This window comes from Phragmites australis, chromosome 6 (genome assembly GCF_958298935.1).
Source record: "Phragmites australis chromosome 6, lpPhrAust1.1, whole genome shotgun sequence".
In the NCBI taxonomy this organism is placed as follows: Eukaryota; Viridiplantae; Streptophyta; class Magnoliopsida; order Poales; family Poaceae; genus Phragmites; species Phragmites australis.
Window position 1 is genome coordinate 40,257,057 of NC_084926.1, and position 20,771 is coordinate 40,277,827.

The window sequence follows — 20,771 nt, forward strand, 5'->3', positions numbered from 1 at the left end:
TTAATTTTCACATGTATTCTTTACTGATAACCATAAAAAATAATATAAGAGACGAGAATAGCTAAGAACAACTTTTAATGTATCCTACAAAACACCTGATAGTCATAATAATCGTGTTATTATTAATCATCAAAACTCAGATTACGGACTAATGCTTGCACTGGCCCTAATGTTATCTCTCTGCCCGTCATCACACCTGGCGGTCGTGCATGCCCGGCCGGTCTGATCCCGTGACCCGCTCCTCTTGCCATCTTGCGGCGCCGTGGTATGATGGCGTGGTCATCATCCTAAAGAAGATCCAGGAAGACACCCATGCGCAGTTGGGCTACTTGTTCCAACGTTCTCGATGCAGATGGCGTGCGATAGCGCAGATGAAGCCGGGCTCAGCCCCCAACTACCTCGCAGTCAATGGAAGTCTCTCTGAGCCCTCCTCCTCCTTTAACAATTTTTTTTTAGGGTAAAGAGAGAGCTTTATAGATTAACTGAAAAGGGTATTACATTCCTGGGCAAGGAGCTCAAAGATGGCCGGGGGAGCCTGGAGGATCCACTCGGAACAAAGTCTGGAGCTCATGCCCATCTTAGCTAGAAAACGAGCAACCCTATTACAATCTCTCTTTAATTTGTGCCATTGCACATCTTGGAGACGGCTATAGACACCATGTATCTCATCGATGATTGGAGACCATGCCGCACGATTTCCTTGGTGTGCCACAATGTCCTGAATGACGGTGGCATTGTCAGACTCAAAAATCACCGGCATCTGAACCCAATTTGCAGCCGCGCGAGCTCCTTCTAGGCATGCCAATGCTTCCACTTCAATAGGCGCATTGCAGTTCTGAACCGCCTTGTATGCAGAGTATAGGACCAAGCCCCTGCAGTCCCTAGCGATAATTCCGACGCTAGCTTCTCCACTCTCTGGCCTAAAAGCTCCATCAACATTAATTTTTGCCCAACCTTCAGGCGGAGGCCTCCACACAACATCATCAGAAGTGGCCCTGTTTCTTCTTATGGGCTTCGGGATGATGCATTCAGAGATGGGCAATTTACCTTTATGATCCACCTCCTGCTGCCAGACCGGGGAAAGAGTTTCCCTGAAATTCTTCAAGAACGATACCGAATCAGCAATGGAAGCCAGACCCTTCTCATGAATGATGTCATTCCTCAAGTGCCATGATCTCCATAAGACTAGTAATAGATTTGTCTTCATTTTCGTAGGGATTGAATCTAACAGTACCAAAAGCCAGTCTGGTCCTGTGTATTTCAAAAGAAATTCATCCGGCAACTCCCAGTATTCACGTACCGCTAGGCGAAGTACCATTGCTTTTGAGCACCTGACAGTGGCATGGTGCCCATCCTCCACCTCATGCCCGCAGATTTTGCAGACCCCAGTACTCTCCAAAGTCCTTCTCCACTTGTTTCTCATTGTTGGCAGCGAATCATGGGCAAGACGCCATGCAAAGACACGTACCTTAGGCAGTACATCTGTCCTCCACAACACTTCCCATAGTTTCCTTTGACCATCAGGTGCTGAGCTGGAAGAATGCGATCTGGAGCTCAGGCCCGACAAATTCCAGGCAAGCCGATAAGCACTTTTCACTGAGAAAACCCCATTCTTCTCAAAATGCCACGCAGGGAAATCTTCCCTCTCCCGCACTGGAATCCTTGATTTCAGAATAACATCAGCATCGTCATCATGAGTTAAGTGACGAATTAAAGGTTCGTTCCACTTCTTCTCTCCTGGCAATATAAGGTCATGAACAAAGGTGAGCCTATTCCAAGTTTTCTTCTCAATTACTTTCAATTTGCCTGCATGTGGAACCCATTTGTGTCTCCATATTCTAACATCTTTTCCATTCCCGATTCGCCATATAACTCCCTCCTTCAACAAGTCCAGCCCATGAGCTATACCCTTCCACGACAGTGATGAAACCACCGGGAAGGCAGTATCAGTGAGGGTTCCATTTGGGTAATACCTTGCTTTCAGAATTCGTGCACAGAAACTGTCCGGGTACACAAGCAGCCTCCATGCCTGACGAGCTAAGAGAGCTTGGTTAAAACATTTCATATTCCGAAACCCCATTCCTCCGAAGGACTTCGGGCATGTTAACTTCTCCCAGGCCAACCAATGCACCTTACGCTGCCCTTTGTCTTCTCCCCACCAAAACTTTCTGACCATCCGATCATAAACCTCACAAGTCTGGAGCGGCAACTTAAACACTCCCATCACATAATTTGGGAGTGCTTGAGCCACACTCTTTATCAACACCTCCTTAGCTCCTGCAGATAAAAATTTCTCTGACCAGTTGCTAAGCCTCTTAGCAAATCTTTCTCTGATTGGCTGAAACTTTTCTGCTTTCATACGCCCCTCCGGCGTAGGCAAGCCTAGATACTTGTCCTCAAATGTGGCTCTGGAAACCTGCAGCTCATCCTTAATTTCATCCTGTTGGTGCGCCGAACAAAAATCACTAAAGAGCAGGGAGCATTTGCTTGGGTTAATTAACTGTCCCGTGCTCCTTTCATATAAAGTCAGGGCTTCTTTCACTGCTCTTGCTTGCTGCAGCTCTGCTTTGAAGAACAATAAGCTATCGTCCGCAAACAACAGATGAGAGACCCCCGGTGCCTTCCGACAAACCTTTAGTGGTTGAATTCTTCCTTCACCCGAGTATCTTTTCAAGATATTTGAGAGGCCATCAGCAATAAATAGAAATAAATACGGGCTTAAAGGATCCCCTTGGCGTAACCCTCTTGATGGACTGACTGCCTCCAATAATTCCCCGTTAAATCGCACTTTGTAGCGAACAGTAGTGACGCAAATCATGATCCACTTGATCCATGTTTGGCTGAAGCCCATCTTCTCTATTACTCTCTCCAGGAAGACCCAATCTACATAATCATAAGCCTTCGAAAGATCTAATTTCAGTGCGCAGAAATTTTGATTCTCTCTTCTGCACTTTTGAATGGAGTGAAAACACTCGAAAGCAATCAAGGCGTTATCCGTTATCATTCTACCTGGAACAAAAGCACTTTGTTGCTCCGAGATCAAACCCTGCAGCAGCGGTCTGAGACGGTTGACTAAACACTTTGACACCACTTTGTACACCACGTTGCACAAACTGATAGGACGATAGTCCTTCATTTCTTCCGGTGCACAATGCTTCGGAATCATCACTATTGTAGTGTCATTTACTTCTTCCTGCAATTCACATTCCTCAAAAAACTTGTGAACAGCTCTTAACACATCCTCCTTTAACAGAGCCCAATTCCTTTGAAAAAAGCAAGCCGGAAATCCATCAGGACCCGGTGCTTTCGTAGGACCTATCTGGAACAAGGCATCTGAAATCTCTTCATCTGTGAAAGCCTTCGTAAGAGACTCACTCATCTCCTGATCCACCTTCAGTGAGAACATGTCCAGCAAAGGCCCAGGGTCAAGAGTAACATCTCTTGAAAAAAGATACTGAAAGAAACATTGAGCAATATGCTTCATCTCCTTTGCATCAGACGTACTGGAGCCATCTTACTTTTTTAGTTTTGTAACTCTATTCTTCCGAGCTCTCCAAGAAGCTTTCCTATGAAAATATCTTGTATTACGATCACCCTCCTTGAGCCAAGAGGTCCTTGATCTCTGTCTCCACATAATCTCTTCACGAAACAGCAATTCGTCCAGCTTTTCACGCACCTCACGTATTTGATCAGATCCGTCCAGCAACCCCTGCTGGCGAAGGGACCCGAGTCTCTTTCTCAACTTCCCCAACTTCCTCTTCACGTTCTCGACCTTCTTATCACTCCATGTGTGTAACTGGGTCAAAGTCGACCGTAGCTTTGCCATGACATCCCCCAAATTACTAACTCCTTCCCCTTTCTCCCATGCTTCCTTTATCACATCCGGCATCGAGGCGTCTCGCTCCCACATGGCCTCATAGCGACGGCAGCGAGGCGCCGCCCGCGGCCTCTCCGGCTCATCCCATAGTAGTAACAACGGAACATGATCGGAGCACGACGACGCGATGTGAGAAACATGCGCCAGGGGGAAACGCGCCGACCATGCCGGATCCGCAACAGCTCTGTCTAGCCGCACCCGCACATTCCTTCCGTCTCCCTGTTTATTGTCGTACGTCCACGGTGTGCCCCCGAATCCCAAGTCATGAAGGTCGCAAAATGAGAGAGACTCACGGAAGGCTCTCATCTGCCCCTCCGGTCTCCTCACGTGTGAGAAGTGCTCCGACTGCCACATTGCTTCATTGAAGTCACCTATCATCAACCAGGGTTCAGTTGCATTTGGTTTGATCCAACGAAGCAACATCCACATATGGTGCCTGTCCTGAGATTTAGGCTCGCCGTACACAAACGTTCCACGCCATTTGGCACTCTCCGGTGCCTCCCGAACCAACACGTCAATATGCCTTTTATTATAAGACTTCAACTCTACCTCCATCGCTTCATCCCAAAAGAGGGCTATCCCACCTCCTTTGCCCTCTCCATTGACTGCAAAGCAATTACGCAGGCCCAGACGCCATCTCAACCTCCTCACTATCTCCTTGTCCTGTCTAGTTTCCGAAAGGAAGACCAGTTTCGGGCGATGCATCTGCACAAGGCAGACGAGGTCCTGAACTGTCCGGGAGCGCCCGAGCCCCCGGCAGTTCCAGCTTAGAATACACATTAGGCCCAGCGACGCTCCGCGAGGGAGCCCGCCGATGTTGCCAAGTCAATAGTTTCAGAAACTGTTGTATCCTCTGCCTTCTTCATTCTCTTGCTTTCATGATTCAGTGCAAAATTTTGCACCTCATTCTCAAACACTTCCGGGATTTGTACATGCATCACCACGTCTTGCCCCTCCTGCACTTTCTCTGTAATTCCCTGCTCCCCAGGGCCCTTGGGCCTCTGCACATCCTCCAACAAAAGGAGTCTCTTGCTTGATGACATAAAGTTTGCTGGATTGGCCATATGCTGCTTCAGGCCCATCTCTGAACTCTGCATGTCTTCATCCTCATAGACGCATTGTCCAGTTTCAAATCCGGCCATGGACCCTCGGCCCCCGTGGCCCCGACCACGACCCCTTCCACCGCCATAGCCACCCCCATCGCCAACCATCCATGGTCCTCCTCTCCGGAATTCGGGGACTATAAGGGTTTCAGGATACTCAATATCCTTTTCAGCATGCACCCCATCCCCATGCTCTTTGGAGACGTGACCAAGAAAGCCACAGACTCCACAGAAGATAGGCATCTTCTCATACTGGAAGCGAAAGAATCTCTTTTGCATCCTCAACGTCAAGGTCGCGGCACGTGACAAAGGTTTGCGAACATCAATTTTAACTCGCACCCTGACCCCTTGACCATGGCCCTTTACAGAGTTCTCATCCAACAAGACAAATTCTCCCGCCCGGCGAGCGAGCTGAGAAGCCACGCTCCCGGTCCTAATCTTCTCCTTCAAATCCAGCACCTGAACCCACGCCGGAAAAGTGCTGAGATCAACTGATTCGACCTCCGACCATCCGTCATACGATGCCAGCAAAACAGGGCATCCCCTGAAGATCCAGGGACCATTCTCCATCACGCGCTCCCAGTCTCCGAGACAGTTCATCTGCACCGAGAATAGATTATTCTCCATTGCCCTAAACTCTACCTCTTTTGCACAATTCCATGCTGCTCTCATGTTACCAAAGAAGGCACCATGACTAAATTTCTTCTCTGTGTGCACCTGTGCGAGGGCCATCCATCTTGCATCTGCCTGTAATTCGTCAAGGTCTTCTTCCAAAATCACCTCCTCCTCCTCATCTTCACGCAGATCAAGGGTTTTGAACACCTCATCGATCGGTGCTTTCATCTTCGTCTTCTCCGATTCACCGCCGCCCTCAATCTCCGGTCTCTTCTTCGTCCCCTCCTTTCCCTTCGACGAGCCCCCCGAATTCGAAGACGGCGAGGAATCGCACGCCAAAGAATCGAACAGGGTTCTCGAAGCTTCGCCGAGCGCCGAGCTCGGAGCTTTCGTCTTCGTCTTCTCCGCTTCACCGCCGCCCTCAATCTCCGGTCTCGTTTTCGTCACCTCCTTTCCCTTCGATGAGGCCCCCGAAATCGACGGCGGCGAGGAAACGCACGCCATCGAAACGAACAGGGGTCTCGCAGCTTCACTGAGCTCCGAGCACGCGCCAGGAACTTAGGCGCAAGCGGAGCCTGGGCAGTACCCGAGACGAAAGGGGAATTTTTTGGAGAAACTCTATGGCGTCGCCACAGAGGAGCCCAACCCTATTTTGCAAGGGTACTTCGTCAAACTCCTCCTTTAACAATTTTGCTGCCATGGACGAGGGAAATGAAGAAAAGAAAGAGGAAGAGAAAGAGAAAAGAGAGAGGTAGATGAGCCATCTACCTCGCTTATCTGCATACGCCACTGTTTCCATCCACAGCTTCCATTCAGATTGAGAACTTTATTTCGCGTTAACTCTCTGTGGGCGCACGAACCAAGCTGGTTCAGCTTCTGGAGAGCGGAGTGCGCGCGCCGGCTGCCTCACGGCGAGGTAGTCCAATTCCGGCGCTGACCGCATGCAGACGGCGGTCGTACGGGCTGATTTCGGCGTACGTCATTTTGGGAAAAAGGCATACATTGTCGCCACATTGGTCGGTTTACGGAGTTGATCAATTTTGAACTGCTCTCGATGCAAAAGGAAGAACAGCAACAAGAAGAAGAATCGTTCGTGATGCTGCAACATTACCAAGCGTTCTCACTACTGGATCGAGTCGCATGTCGACCTGCGTCACGAAGGGCTGACAAGAAGATTACTTTCTCCGGCCTTGCACCGGAGAATGTTCTTCGTCCCTGTGCGCACCGTTCTTGCGCACGATGATGGCGCCATGGCGGCGCACGCCGACGGTGGTAATGCACAGTTCAGTGACGACCGCCCCACGAGCCGATTGACCATCATGACACGCATACGTGCCGCCGCCATAGCATGCTAGCAATGTTGACCCGCAGAATCTCACGACATGCACGCTACATTCGTAATCGTTCGTGCGTGCAAAATCATATATATTGGTCGCCCCTATATACTGGGTTGTTGGCACGTGCTCCAATCTGGACATGATTCCCATGAGTCAGACTCCCTGTGGTGAGATTGTTCCGCCGTGTTATCAACGTGAGAAAATCACTATGTGAAAAAATATTATAAGTGATAGGTAATATTATAGGTGATAGGTTTCATATTTGTTATCTCGAACGTGTTATTGATGGTTAACTATAACTGATAGGTAAGGATCCATCATTAATAAGATTATTGATGACAAGTCCAAACTTCATCCGTCACTAAGAAATGTCATAATAATTGTGACCCATCACTTATGACTGATGCACATTTTTCACGATTTTAGACACGAAAAAAGTCAAAAAAAATATTTTTCACCCTAGCCATCTCAACACAGAAGTTATCACCATTCGTCATGTGTCCCAATTTTTCAAGTTGCTTTCGTACTAAACGTTCCGTGGGAATCGAACTCACAACTTTCCCTCACGCGCACAATTCATTTACCATCTCACCCTCGCGTGCATTCTGAAGAAAGTCTGAGATTTTATTCTTTTAATTTTTTTGCCAAAGGTTAAAGGTGACAGGTTATAATCGTGACCCGTCACTTACCATAAGTGACAGGTCACGGTTATGACTCGTCACTAATGACTTATTTTCATTTTAGGTGACCCGAAATGCCTTCCGTAAAATGGGCGTAACTTTTACATACGGACTCTGATTTCGATGTTACAGGCATCTACAGAAAAAGTTACATCTATTTCTCCCCTATTTCATCGGTTCGGGGAATTTTTTAAGCCCAAAAAGGGCCTGGAAGATTGAGTTATTGCCCTTAAAAGTTTCTACACCGTTTTTAGAACGGGTGTTTATGTCTATAGCCACCACCCCTTACATCAAACTTGAGCAAAAATGATATATATTTCCTATTCTAGTGTTGCTGAGGTGAGAAAAAATAAAAGAAAAAATATTAGTGAGCTAAGTATTTGTGAATACTGTCATTAATGCCGAATCACAACTTGATCCGTCACTTATAATTATCAGGACAACCTGTCATTGATGTCAGGTCATAAGTAATATGCCATAACTTGACCTGTCACTTATGACTAACCCAAGATGACCCGTCAGTGATGCCATGTCATAAGTGACGGGTCATAACTAGCCCAAGACGATCCGTCATTGATGGCAGGTCATAAGTGACGGTTTATAACTTGATCTATCACTTATGACTAATTCAGGATAACTTGTCACTGATGAGTCATCATCAGTGATGGGTATGACTTATCAGTGACGGATCATAGCTATGACCTGTCACTATTATCATCAGTGACGGATCATATTACGACCCGTCACTATTTTATGTCTGCTTTATCTGTTTTTTATATAGTAAATATAACTCCGCATGCCTTATATATTTACAATATATCTCAGTTGTTCATCTCTTCTGTATGATACATATTCATTGGTTGATTCCCTAGTCTATCCCACTATCAACGTACTTTTATGTACTGTTCGCAGCATGCTATCCGTATGTGACCGTTCAGGTGCAGTTAGGCTGCGTACGTGTACGCAGGCCATAACCATAACCATCAAGGCTGAAAGCAATGCTCAAACAACTGGTAAATGCACATGCTTGCTACTTTAGTTTGGTCAATGGTAATCTATTCGTCGCTCGCTATTGGTTGCATATTGACGTCCTGAGGCCGCAGATCAAAATGAGTAGATTAACGCCACGGTTCGAAAGCCATGCTCGAGCTGCATGCGACGTCGACGCATAGCCTGAACTCGCCGGCATCATGCATGCACATAGCTGGTAAAGCACTAGCTCGGTGGCGAAAAGAGACAATGCAAGTCAAAACTGCGTCATCCGTGAGCAGATCGGGCCAACTCGGAAAGCCAAACAGCCGTCAGATCAGACCGTGTCCACGGTTGTTTGGTTGGGATCGGACCAACCTGCCTCAGACCGGTCCACCACCTCTCTCTCACCGTTGTATCGACCACCAGGTGCCTCTTTAGACCGCAACAATTTCAAACGTGTTCTGCTTGCAGGTACTTCGTGTGAAACATTTTTACGTCACAACATTAAATCACCAGGGCCCGTTTAAAACGCGGCAATTTTTCGTGAACTCGCACCTATTTCGTAGGAGCCTAGCTCAGTTGGCTAGGGTCGTCGCACCTATTTCGTAGGAGTATAGCTCAGTTGGTTAGGATCGTTGTGGTAAAATCCATCTGTCTTGGTTCAGTCTTAGACTCGACATATGTTCTCATATTTATAAAATAGTTATATATACCCTTAACGTTATGTTTGGATAGAGGTTGTAACTGTACTTCCTTCATTAAAAAAAAGAAACCATTCAATTATTTTAGCATTGGTAAGGATTTTTTCCATGTTCTAGATGGCAAAGGACCAGGGTTAGAAAATTCATCGAAGACCGGTTGATATTCGTGAAAATCGATCAATTCAGTCTGCACCGAATTCTGAATTTGACTAGTTTTTTGAATTTAAATTCAAAAAATAAAAAAACACAAATCACAAAAAATCTAAAAATACTAGAGACAATTCTAAGATCTTCTGTGATTTTTTTTTTTCAAAAATAATGTCCTTTGCATCATATTTCATGGAGAGGGAGTTTGGAAAAAAAATGTGATGCACATTTAGTAGGTTCACGTTAAGGAAAATATTAATATATAAACACATATTTTTTTAATATAGGGTTTACCTTAAGAGAATCTATACAATTAGGTTCACTTAATTTAGAGTTTTATTAATTTCTCCATGATTTTTACAAAGTTCACAAGCGTAAAGTGAACGTGTTAATAAACAACACTGTAATTAACATTTTTCATGTTTACCATTATTTTTATTAGATAAAGCATAATATAAATAAACTAATACAAGTAATTTCACTAAATTTTTAGGTGTGATGGGTTAGTTATAAATTAATCTATTTGCAACATATTTACACAATCTTGCATGTTACAATAACTACTTCATGAGTTCATGTATTTTTAAAAGATATAGTATCATGTAAGAATACTAAAAAATTTGGTTTCATAATTTGTCTATGATTATAAAAAATATTCAACTTGTTTATGATTATAAATAGTTTTATCATGTAGATCATGTTACAAGAAAACCAACTAAATTTGTTTCATTTGATTTGAAGCTCAGATAAATTAGTTATCGATTATACAAGTTGAGCTATTATTATTATTATTTTTTTAACTTTACTGAAATTTGATAAAACCAAAAAATTTCGATGAAATTCGAGCAATTATAGAAGAAAATTGGGCAGTTTTTTTTATCACAAATGAAATACAGAAAATACGGTCAAATACCGACAAAATCGAGCGATTAATCAGCGAAATCGTCCGATTACTAAATGCCCAATTCGATAGATTTTATCGTGGTCAAACCATTTTGATCAAGTGAATTCATCCGAATTCTCACCGAATTTTGACCAAATTTTCTAAATATCGTGAATATCAGGAATTATGCGACCTTCGTAATCCAGGATTCAAACGAATTTTTGAACCTTGATCAGGACTCACGAGGTGATCACCGACAGTAGCACCACCACTTGTGGCTGCCTACGTGTTGACGTCCATAGGATGTCTGGTTAGATAAATAGTACTTTTAGATTTAATTTAACTTAATTCCTAAATATAATATGAACGTGAACCGATACAAATAACTAGTCTGATGAGCCCAGCTAGCTTTTTGAGTAGGATTTTAACTAAATCCGACGATTCTCGATAAGGTTTTGACAAGTTTCGACTAGATAACTAATATAGATTGTAATGTATGTATCTGACAGTAGTGTGAGATGCAGAGTCTCTCATGATGTTAATGCAATAGAGAATGATGAAGATGAAGTAGTTGATGGAGATCATGATGATGCAGAGGATGCAGATCGTGAGTAGTCACGTCGAGTGTTTTCTAAAAACCTTATTCGCTCTCTCCCGGTGCAGGATTTCAAGAGCGACGGGTTCTAGAGATCTGCTCTCCTATTCGTCGGTGCAGCGGGATGAAGCAAACTACATACGATGGCGTAGCAGAGAGAAGATAGGCAAAACCCTAATTTTGTATATGCTTTGTCACTACGTAAGAAAAACAATATTAGTGACACCACATTAGTGACAATCGACTAGAACCCGTCACTAATGGCCCATTAGTGACAGATCCAGTGACGACGCATCACTAATGTCACCCCAAGTTGGAACCCATAATAGATCCGTCACTAATAACAACAGTGACAGATCATTTCACAACCCGTCACTGATGACTATATCCAGGAGCGGATGGACCATTATGGCATGGTATGGTGGGCGCCATACCTTGATTTTGGCCCAGCCCATAAGCCCACCAACTCATATGGATATTACCTTCAGTATTTCAGCAGCCTAGTAAGGCAGCAAGGCCGCAAGGCAAGCCCACAAGGCAGTTAGGCAAGTCTGTATTGATTCAGCACTCAGCAGGCTGCAGCAAGTATCAATTCTTTATTTCCTTCCGTGACGATACGTCTGCGTTTGATCTTGCACCATTGCACGCAGCATGCGGATGGCGGCGTCCTGCGCGGCTTGGCCTCGGCGGTTACTCGACTGGCCTTGGCTGGCCTCGGCGGTGACTCGACTGGCCTTGGCTCGACTGATCTTGCACCATTACACGCAGCATGCAGATGGCGGCGCCCTGCGCGGCTTGGCCTCGGCGGTGACTCGACTGGCTCTTGCGTGAGGTGGCTGTGGAGGGCTCTTGTGCGAGGTGCGACTTGTCCTCGACGGCGCTCGGCGCGGCTCGGTCTTGAGCCCTCAACCTCATCCTCGCCGGTGATTCAGCGACATCGAGCTCCCGTAGGCAGTAGGCAGCGGCGCAGCGCCTGGCCACCCGGGAGCCCTGAGGCCAGCGCAACTGCGCAAGTCACAAGATGTTACCTTAAAACCAAAAAATTAAGGGCAAATCTAAAACTAGAGGTAGTTGAAATTTGAAAACAAATTATTTGTTGTCGAATCATTAAAATTAGTTGTGCCATTGTTTGATTCTTTGCTTTTTGTTTATGATTTTGTCATTTTGGTACGCAAATATAAAGAGCTATTTTAGCAGCTCGAACCTGGGTGCTCATACAAGCGGAAACAATGCAAATATTGTACAAGAGGAAGAGGTCCAAGAACAAGTTCATGCTGAGATTGAAGATGTCCATGAAGAAGCAACACCAGTAGATGTTGAAGTTGAAGGTATCAAAGAGTTTAATCCGGATCATATTATTGTTGATCCAGGACTTCATATTCCAATTGATAATTTTCATCCCAACATAAGAGATAAAGTTAGAATGGCTTTTGTGGCGAAGGGTCCGACTCAACCAAATGGTCCTAATTATCCTCGTGATCAATATGGGAGGAGCTTTCGTGAAGCATGGTATGAAAAATATCATTGGTTGGAATATAGTGTGAATAAGAATTCGGCTTATTGCTTCTATTGCTTTCTTTTTAAACAAGATCCCTTGGATGAAAAATTCGGTCATGATGTCTTTACGAAAAAAGGGTTTAACACTTGGAAGAATGCATACAAAATATTTCCTCTTCATGTTGGTGGCCCTAGTAGTGTCCACAACCAAGCAAGGACAGCCTATGAAGATTTTCAAAATCAAAGGACAAGTGTGAAACATAAGGTTACAACTTATACCAAAGAAGCAATAGCCAAGTACGAAACTCGTTTGGATACATCTTTGGGTATTGTAAGTTATCTTGCAATGCATGGTGAGCCATTTTGTGGACACGATGAATCCTCTTCTTCCTTGAATAAGGGAAACTTTCTAGAGTTTCTTGATTGGTACAAAGAAAGAAATGAGGAAGTGAGGCTTGCATTTGATGAGCTACGTCCTATAAATGCCCAAATGACTTCCCCAACAATTCAAAAGGAACTTACAAAATATTGTGCAGTGGAGATCACCAAAGCAATAAAGGAAGAGATGGGGGGTTGTCTATTCTCTGTTCTTGTTGATGAGTCTCGTGATATATCGGTCAAAGAACAAATGGCCGTGGTTGTGAGGTAAGCTTTTGGTTATCTTATGTATTTATTCTTTTGGTTGAGAAATTATGTTGTTCTAATCAACTAATTGTATCATTTGTCATATAGATTTGTTAGCAAAAAAGGAGAATTAATTGAAAGATTTTTGGGTATCAAGCATGTCACAGACACAACATCAGAAGCATTAAAGAGAGCATTGGTTGAGGTGCTTGGTGAACATGGACTACTCATTGCAAAAATACGAGGGCAAGGGTATGATGGAGCTTCTAATATGAGGGGAGAATTCAATGGCCTTCAAAAGATGATCCGTGATGAGAACCCATATGCTTTCTATATACATTGTTTTGCTCACAAATTGCAGTTGGTAGTTGTTGCCGTCTCAAGATGTTGTTCATCTATTGAGGATTTCTTCGACTATGTGGCCTTGATTGTGAATACCACTAGTTCATCTTGTAGAAGGAATGATTTATTGCTTGATAAGTATCGCAGAAATCTTTTGGCTAAGTTGGAGAGTGGTGAGATGTCAACAGGAAGAGGGAAACATCAAGAAACATCCTTGGCTAGACCTGGAGATACAAGATGGGGCTCCCATTACAAGACTTTATTTCGTATTGAATCAATGTGGGATTCAGTGATAGAAGTGCTTGGTATTGTCCAAGATGGGGCCGATCAAGAAAAGGGGGGAGAAACAACATCACTCAAGACCATCATTTTCGTGTTGACACCTTCTATGCTGCTATAGATGCTATTATCACCGAGTTGGATCATCGCTTTAATGAGGTATCTACAGAATTGCTTGTTAACTTTTCTTGTCTTGACCCAAGAGACTCCTTCTCTAAGCTTAATGTGGATAAGCTAGCTCGGCTTACAGAGATCTATTTTGCGGATTTCTCCTTTGATGAACGTAAGGGTATAAAAGATCAACTCAAAACATTCATTGTTCATGTGCGAAGACTCGAGGAGTTTAGAATTTGTCATGATCTTGCAAGCCTAGCCAAAAAGATGGTTGAACTTGAAAGGCATATTGTATTCCCTTCGGTCTATCGCCTCATCGAGTTGGCATTGCTTCTACCGGTGGCAACTGCATCAGTTGAAAGGGCCTTCTCGGCAATGAAGATTATTAAGACCGAGTTGCGCAACAAAATGTCTGATGCTTGGTGTAATGATTTGATGGTGTGCTACATCGAGCGAGGGATATTTAAAGGACTTGATTTTGGTAAAATTAAGAAAGAGTTTCAAAAGAAAGGTAGGCGAATACCATTGCCTAGGTCTCCTAGGCGCAATTAAAGCTTCCATATCGGTATGTCTTTTGTCTTTTACTTGCCTATTATATGTTTCTGTCTCAAATATGACACTACTAAATTTTTTTATGTCCAACTTTCATTTTATATATTTACATATGGATTGTATTTGATGATTATATTTAGTGTCATATAATTTTATTACTCTGTGGATAACTTTTATTTTGCGCTATACATTATTGTCTATGCTACTGACTCCGCCATACCTAAAATCTAATCCTGCCTCCGCCACTGACTATATCATTAGTGATGAGTTACGAAGGAACCACTCATTAGTGACGGGCCTTGAAAACACCCAACCCAAACTTTCTATCCAATTGGATGAAGAGATAGCTCACATCCGCGCCAGCCTTATCTCTTCTGCGGTTCAATCTCATGTCTCCCACCGGCCTTATCTCCGCCTCCTCTCTCTCATGAGCGCTCCCCCCTGTGTCTATTTCCTCACTCATCGACAGGGAAGCACGGTCGTAGTGAACTCTTCGGCGGTACGTGGTGGCAGTGTGTATCACCACAATTTGGATCTAGATCCGGAGAGGGTGGTGGTGGAGGAGGTCGCGGAGGTGGCGGTGGCGGTCTGGATCCGGTGACCACAGTTTGGATCCGCTCCAGAACGATGCAGATCGCGGCGCGGTGCCCACCTTCCACCTCACTTTCGACCTACCGCACGTCTCCTGCCTCTTCTTCGGTCTCGCCTCACCACCCCCCTCTCATCCAGACCCGTCACTGATGAGTCTATATTAGTGACGCGTTAAGAGTGATGGATAAAATATTCATCACTAATGAGAGTTATCACCCATCACTAATGTGGATTTCTGAGGTAGTGTGTGGCGGTGACTTGTAGATATATATCGAGGAAGGATTGCGTGGCTGAGACACACCACGATCAGACTCGGTTACACGCCACAATCAGACTATTAACAGACAAATTGCAAAAGAAAGTTGCACCTGCGTAAGCAATTAGACCCGACTTCGACGAATCATTCACGCAGGTGCCTACGAGCTTGTGCCCTCCGCTCCTGCCACGGCCCGGTGAGACAAGACGAGCGCGTGTATTTTCCTATTACTCTTATGCACACATGCTAAGTAGATGAGAAAATCTCTTTTAAATTGGTCTGCCTCTACCTTCATTAGCAAAATAAGAGTAAAAGATACACACGCCTTCACTGGTTGGGCCTTTAAAATTTATTTTATATTTCCTTAAATAAATTGGCGTAATCCCATATATCTAACACGTATGTGCCGCATCGTGCATGGTCAACCAAAGGGCGCTCCCCACTCAGTCGCCGGTCGACCGAGCAGCTAGTGCGATCCGTCGATTGATTTCACCTGCCAACGCGCCGCTGCCAAATGAAATCGACGCACCGCCATTGTCGCTTGTGTTTGTGTACCTGTCGATCTATGCGCGCAGCCGTGAGCCCGACGCACATTCACACGCCGTACATATCCTCCAACATTGTGTTTGAATCCATGGCATGTTTGCAAAATGCATGAATCCTGCAGGAACAGTCCAGCTTTTAAGTTCAGATTTTTCCCGCGCTGCAAACAGAGCTTAAGACGAAGAGATGTGACTCAATATGAGCATGGAATCGATTGGTTGCACATGATCATTACTACATAAAGGATTATTAGTGTCAGTTTAAAAATATCATTAGTAATGGTTTTTAAATCGATACTGATAGTCTATAATAAGAAACCAACACTGATATTCAGACTATCGGTGTCGTTTTGTGGTACAAGCCAGCACTGATATATAGACTATTAGTACTGACTTTTTGTCATGAGTTGGCACTAATGTTTTTGTAGTTACAAATAAATTACGAATTTAATAATACAACATTCAAAATCTGATTTCAAATTGTATTCTCACACACACACACACACACACACACATATATATATATATATATATATATATATATATATATATAATATGTATGTATGTATGTATGTATGCAAGTATTCATCACAGGAAGATATATACATAAACACATGCATCACAAATAGTTAATCTGCATCCACACATAATCATGAATTCATCAACATCCATACATAATCATGGATTCATCAACATCCATACATAAATATTATCATAGTTCACATCATAAAGTTAAACACATTGCAAATTGTAACATCCCAAAATTTTAACGAAATTTGAAATGCAAAAAAATCTTTTGCAAAAGGGTTGATTCAAATCGATTTCAAAACCTCTCCTTTTCTCCTCCTCATGGGCTAAAGTTGGCTCTCTCTCTCTCTCTCTCTCTCTCTCTCTCTCTCTCTCTCTCTCTCTCTCTCCTTTCCCCTCCGGCCTAGCTCACCTCCTAGCCCACTCTCCCTTCCCTTCTCTTTTTCCCTCCCACGGCCCACTTGCGCCAGCCAACCCACGCCCCTTCTTCCTCCTCTCACCGCGCACGCCACGCCAAACCCCCCTCCTACTCCCCACGTACTCGAGCACCGATAGCTGCTGACCACCATGAAAAATTGACGTGCAACCCTCGCCGCCCTATCTCATCTACCCTCTATACGAGGTCGCCACGCACAGGTGCCAGTGACGAGCTCACAACGCCCGCACGGACAGCCGACAACGGGTTGCCGCCTCCACCGCCCTACCTCCTCTGCCCTCTCTCTCTCTCTCTCTCTCTCTCTCTCTCTCTCTCTCTCTCTCTCTCTCTCTCGAGCGCGCGCGCTCTTTGTGCCTGCACGCGCAAGCAAGGTCATCTTGTGCACTAATGCTCATTGATGCCGGTCCCACCGCTTGCCAAAGTTGCACGCCACGACAGGGTGTCCGTCGTGTTTGCCAACCGCTGCAGTGGCTACCTCCCCCCCCCCCCTCTTCTGCCTATAAAAGGCCAGCCTAAGCCGCCTCCTCCCCTTGCAGCTTGCCATTCATCCCGAGTAGGTAGCTCTCCCTCCTCCCTCCTTTCCCCACCATCGAGTCAAGCCTCCTCTCCATCAATCTCCCCGATTGGATCAAATCCACCGCCGCCGAGCCACTTGAAGCACCACCTCAACCTCTGCCACCCTCTCCCTCACCTCTCTCCTTTTCCCTTGCCCCCTACCAAGCTCCCCACGAGCTCAGCAGGCCGCAAGCCATGGTGGCTCGCCACCAACCTTTCCCGTCCCCTCCATCGCCTGAACTCCCTGCAATATCGACTCTCCGTGTCCCCCCCCCCTCTCTCCCCGTGCTTTCAATATCATGAACGGTGGTCGGGAAGCCCTTTCCGGTGAGCTCACCGTCGTGGGCCAGAGATCGAGCGGTGGCGTCGCCTATGCCATTCGGCCATTGATGTTGTTTCCCCGTCGTCTCCCTCCCTCTCTGTGTGTTAACCCGATGGGTGGGCCCGACTACTGACATCGTTACAGCCATCATCACCCCCCTCCTCAGGCCAGAGCTGGGTCGCCTCGGCCCACAGGCCATCCTAGTATCTATAGAGCCCAGCCAAAGGCCACCTACAGTGCAAAGCCCAAATGAACAATGACACCTTTTTTTTTCTCAAAATCCTTTTTCCAGAGAATATTTCCCCCTCTTCTTTTTCCCAAATTTAATTTACAATCAATTTTCGAAGCCCATATCTCCCCCATTTCAATTCCGATTTCGACGATTCTTCCACCGATATTCATCTAAATTCAAATCCTATCTATTTCTATCAATTTCATAATTATTTCAAATTTATTTTTATTATGTTTGTATTTAATTGTGTGCTTGTGTTATTTGTATGCCTGTGTTTTAGAAACCGGAGATTTCAAGGAGGAGGAGGAGGAGCCGGGAATGCAAGACTTCGAGCAAGAACCCTTCGAGGACTTCAACGAAGGCAAGTCTCAATTCATTTCTCTCGTTGATCATATTAAGCCAGTTTTATCACCACAACCCGTAGTGACCGTTTTCCACCAGATAATTACATAAAGTATTAGCTAGTGGCAGAACTCAAATTGTTGATCTAGTTATGTCCTATAATAGAATAGCTAACCAAATTGCTTTGAATTGAATATAACATTGGTAACCTTAGGGCAATCATCTCAACAACTTTTATTATTCTAAGGCAAAGACCTTGTTATTAGTATGCTTAGGATTGTGTGTCTTATTGTTATTTCATACTTAATCCTATTTAGTTTTTGCGAAATGTGTGAAACTCGGTGACCTGGTGTTGTGTGAGTTATGGATGGGAAGGTTTACTGGATAATGTTAAGAGATAACCTGTTAGAGTTGGGGCAAATTAGAGTTCCCGCTAGGAATGTCTTGGGAGTTTAAGTGTTGCCTATATGACAGGCTTAGTGTGGAGATATTTGTCTTAGCTCGATTAAGAATGATGTGACATCTTACATAGTCTTCACCATACAACCACTCGAACTTGTTTGTGAAAGAGCTTAGTCTAAATCTCATCAGCTAGTCTACTGGTCGTTCAAAGGCATTAGTGCAACGGGAGACGTGCACTCGTGTTGTGCCGTGCCTGGGCTAGGCCAAAATCAATGTGCCTTGTGCTGAAGAGGACATCACTTCTTCGGATACACACAAGGTGAACTCGTTCCTCATTGTTCATAATTTCTTGATAAAGAATAGGATACTACTAAGTTTTATGTTATTTTATTGCTTAGGAACATAGGAGAAGCACCACAAACTTATTTGGATGTCATCCTTCGAAGGCCAAGTCTACTCAGATTCAAAGTTGAACTCTAGTCGGACTCCAAATTCTACTCAGAGTCTTAAGATATCACATCAATAAAATAGACATAACTTCGCATATAGAGTCCAATTGAGGTGTTTTTGGATTTATTGGAAAGCTTATGCCAAATGATTTTCAATGGATCTGCTCTCACCCTTAGATTCCTTTTATATAGTCAGAGTCGATGAAATAAGATGATGCTTCACCATTTCAGGAATTATCAGGTTCTGTAAGCGTGTCGGGGCCTTATCATCAATCCCGAAACAGATTGAGAACTCTGACTAATCTATAAGGAACCTAAGGGTGAGACTAGATCCATTGGAAAGAACTCATCATAAGTTTTCTAACAAGTCCGAGGACACCTCGATTGGACTTCGTATGCGAAGTTATACCCATTTTATTGACGTGCTATCATGAGACTCTAAGTAGAATTTGGAGTCCGACTAGAGCTCGACTTTGAATCCTAGTAGACTTGACCTTCGAGATGACTTCTAAATAAGGTTGTAGTGTTTCTCACATGTTCCTAAGTAACAAAACAACATAAAAACTTAGTAGTATCCTATTCTTTACTAAGAAAATATAAATAGTGATAAACAAGTTCATCTTGTGTGTATCTGAATGAGTGATGTTCTCATCACATGCTGGCGCAGTTGGCCAGCTTTAGGAGGGAGTATGATTTTGTTGTAATTGAAAAAAAAAATTCTAACTAACTGCTTCACCCAAATCTATGGGGAAAAAAAGTTATCTTAAAAATCCACCATAATATAATATCAGTAATATTAGATGGAGACTAAACATGTATTTATATTTGGCACATACCAATCAATAGTTAGGACCTTCAAATCTTCAATCCTTGGACTTTCAAATCTTCAATCATTGGACCATGTTAGTGTATTTGATGCATTTTAAACCATATTTAATAATGGACGTCACTTCGAATAATATATTTTATGCTAACCTTCAGTTTGCATCATGTATAATAATTGTGTCTTTGACCGTGTTCACGTGATGAGAAATTCCATCGTCCTCAGCTTCTAAAGGTGCATTGGTGCTTCCTGCCTAAGCTTTCTTACTCTCGATTCATTTTTCATATCTACTCCGCATTTGTCCTCAAGTTGCTACAATCATCTCCCAATATCGGATCTCCAGAGTCCAAGTGTTGTCACTCGCAAACTTTAGCATCTACTTATATGCCTCACTGACGATGCCACCTCAAGTCATCATCTGCATGGCCGCTCCTCTCCAGCCATGTCTACCTCTTGTTGCATCCTCTCCTTAAGTCACTACCTGCACCGCAGCATCACCCAGATCATGTCTACCTCGCCACCACCTATCTCTACAATGTTATGTCCCTAATCGACATAGTGAGTATGTAAGCCGAGGGTCAGAGTACATGTAGAATGGCTTTCTAGTTGAATATGTAAAGTTAATGTGAATGAAATTGTTGGTCACGTGAGCATGATCAAATATCCATTCCTTAAATAAAATATTAGCTTCAAATATATTGGTCGAAATGGAAGTTGTTAAAGGTGGTTCGAAGTGCACCGAATGCACTTATACACGATCCGAAGTGAAATCTGCTTTATAAAAAAGTATATATCTTGTGCATCGATTTTATCGATGCAACTCTTGTGCATTTCCAAGTTCAAATTGTGCTTATGAGACGGGCGTTGTCGGCTTTCACGTGAGCTATAAAAGTAATGTTTTCGCCTTTTCAATATAGTTAGGCTATTATCAACTTTGTAATTGTCATCATCGATCTCTGGTTGCTTGATTGGCAT

General features: G+C 44.1%; 2 protein-coding genes across 2 annotated transcripts; one reads left to right on the forward strand and one right to left on the reverse strand.

Annotated features, from left to right (window-relative positions):
- Positions 1-478: 478 nt before the first annotated feature.
- On the reverse strand, positions 479-4,657 carry LOC133923226 (uncharacterized). The gene is made up of 2 exons (XM_062368647.1): positions 3,677-4,657; positions 479-3,454 (listed from the first exon to the last, which is right to left on the reverse strand). Exons 1-2 carry the CDS (start codon positions 4,655-4,657, stop codon positions 479-481), a joined length of 3,957 nt encoding a protein of 1,318 aa, XP_062224631.1.
- Positions 4,658-12,972: 8,315 nt separating this feature from the next.
- LOC133923227 (uncharacterized) lies at positions 12,973-14,318 on the forward strand. Its single transcript, XM_062368648.1, has 4 exons — positions 12,973-13,052; positions 13,140-13,236; positions 13,393-13,678; positions 13,774-14,318. Exons 1-4 carry the CDS (start codon positions 12,973-12,975, stop codon positions 14,316-14,318), a joined length of 1,008 nt encoding a protein of 335 aa, XP_062224632.1.
- Positions 14,319-20,771: the final 6,453 nt, after the last annotated feature.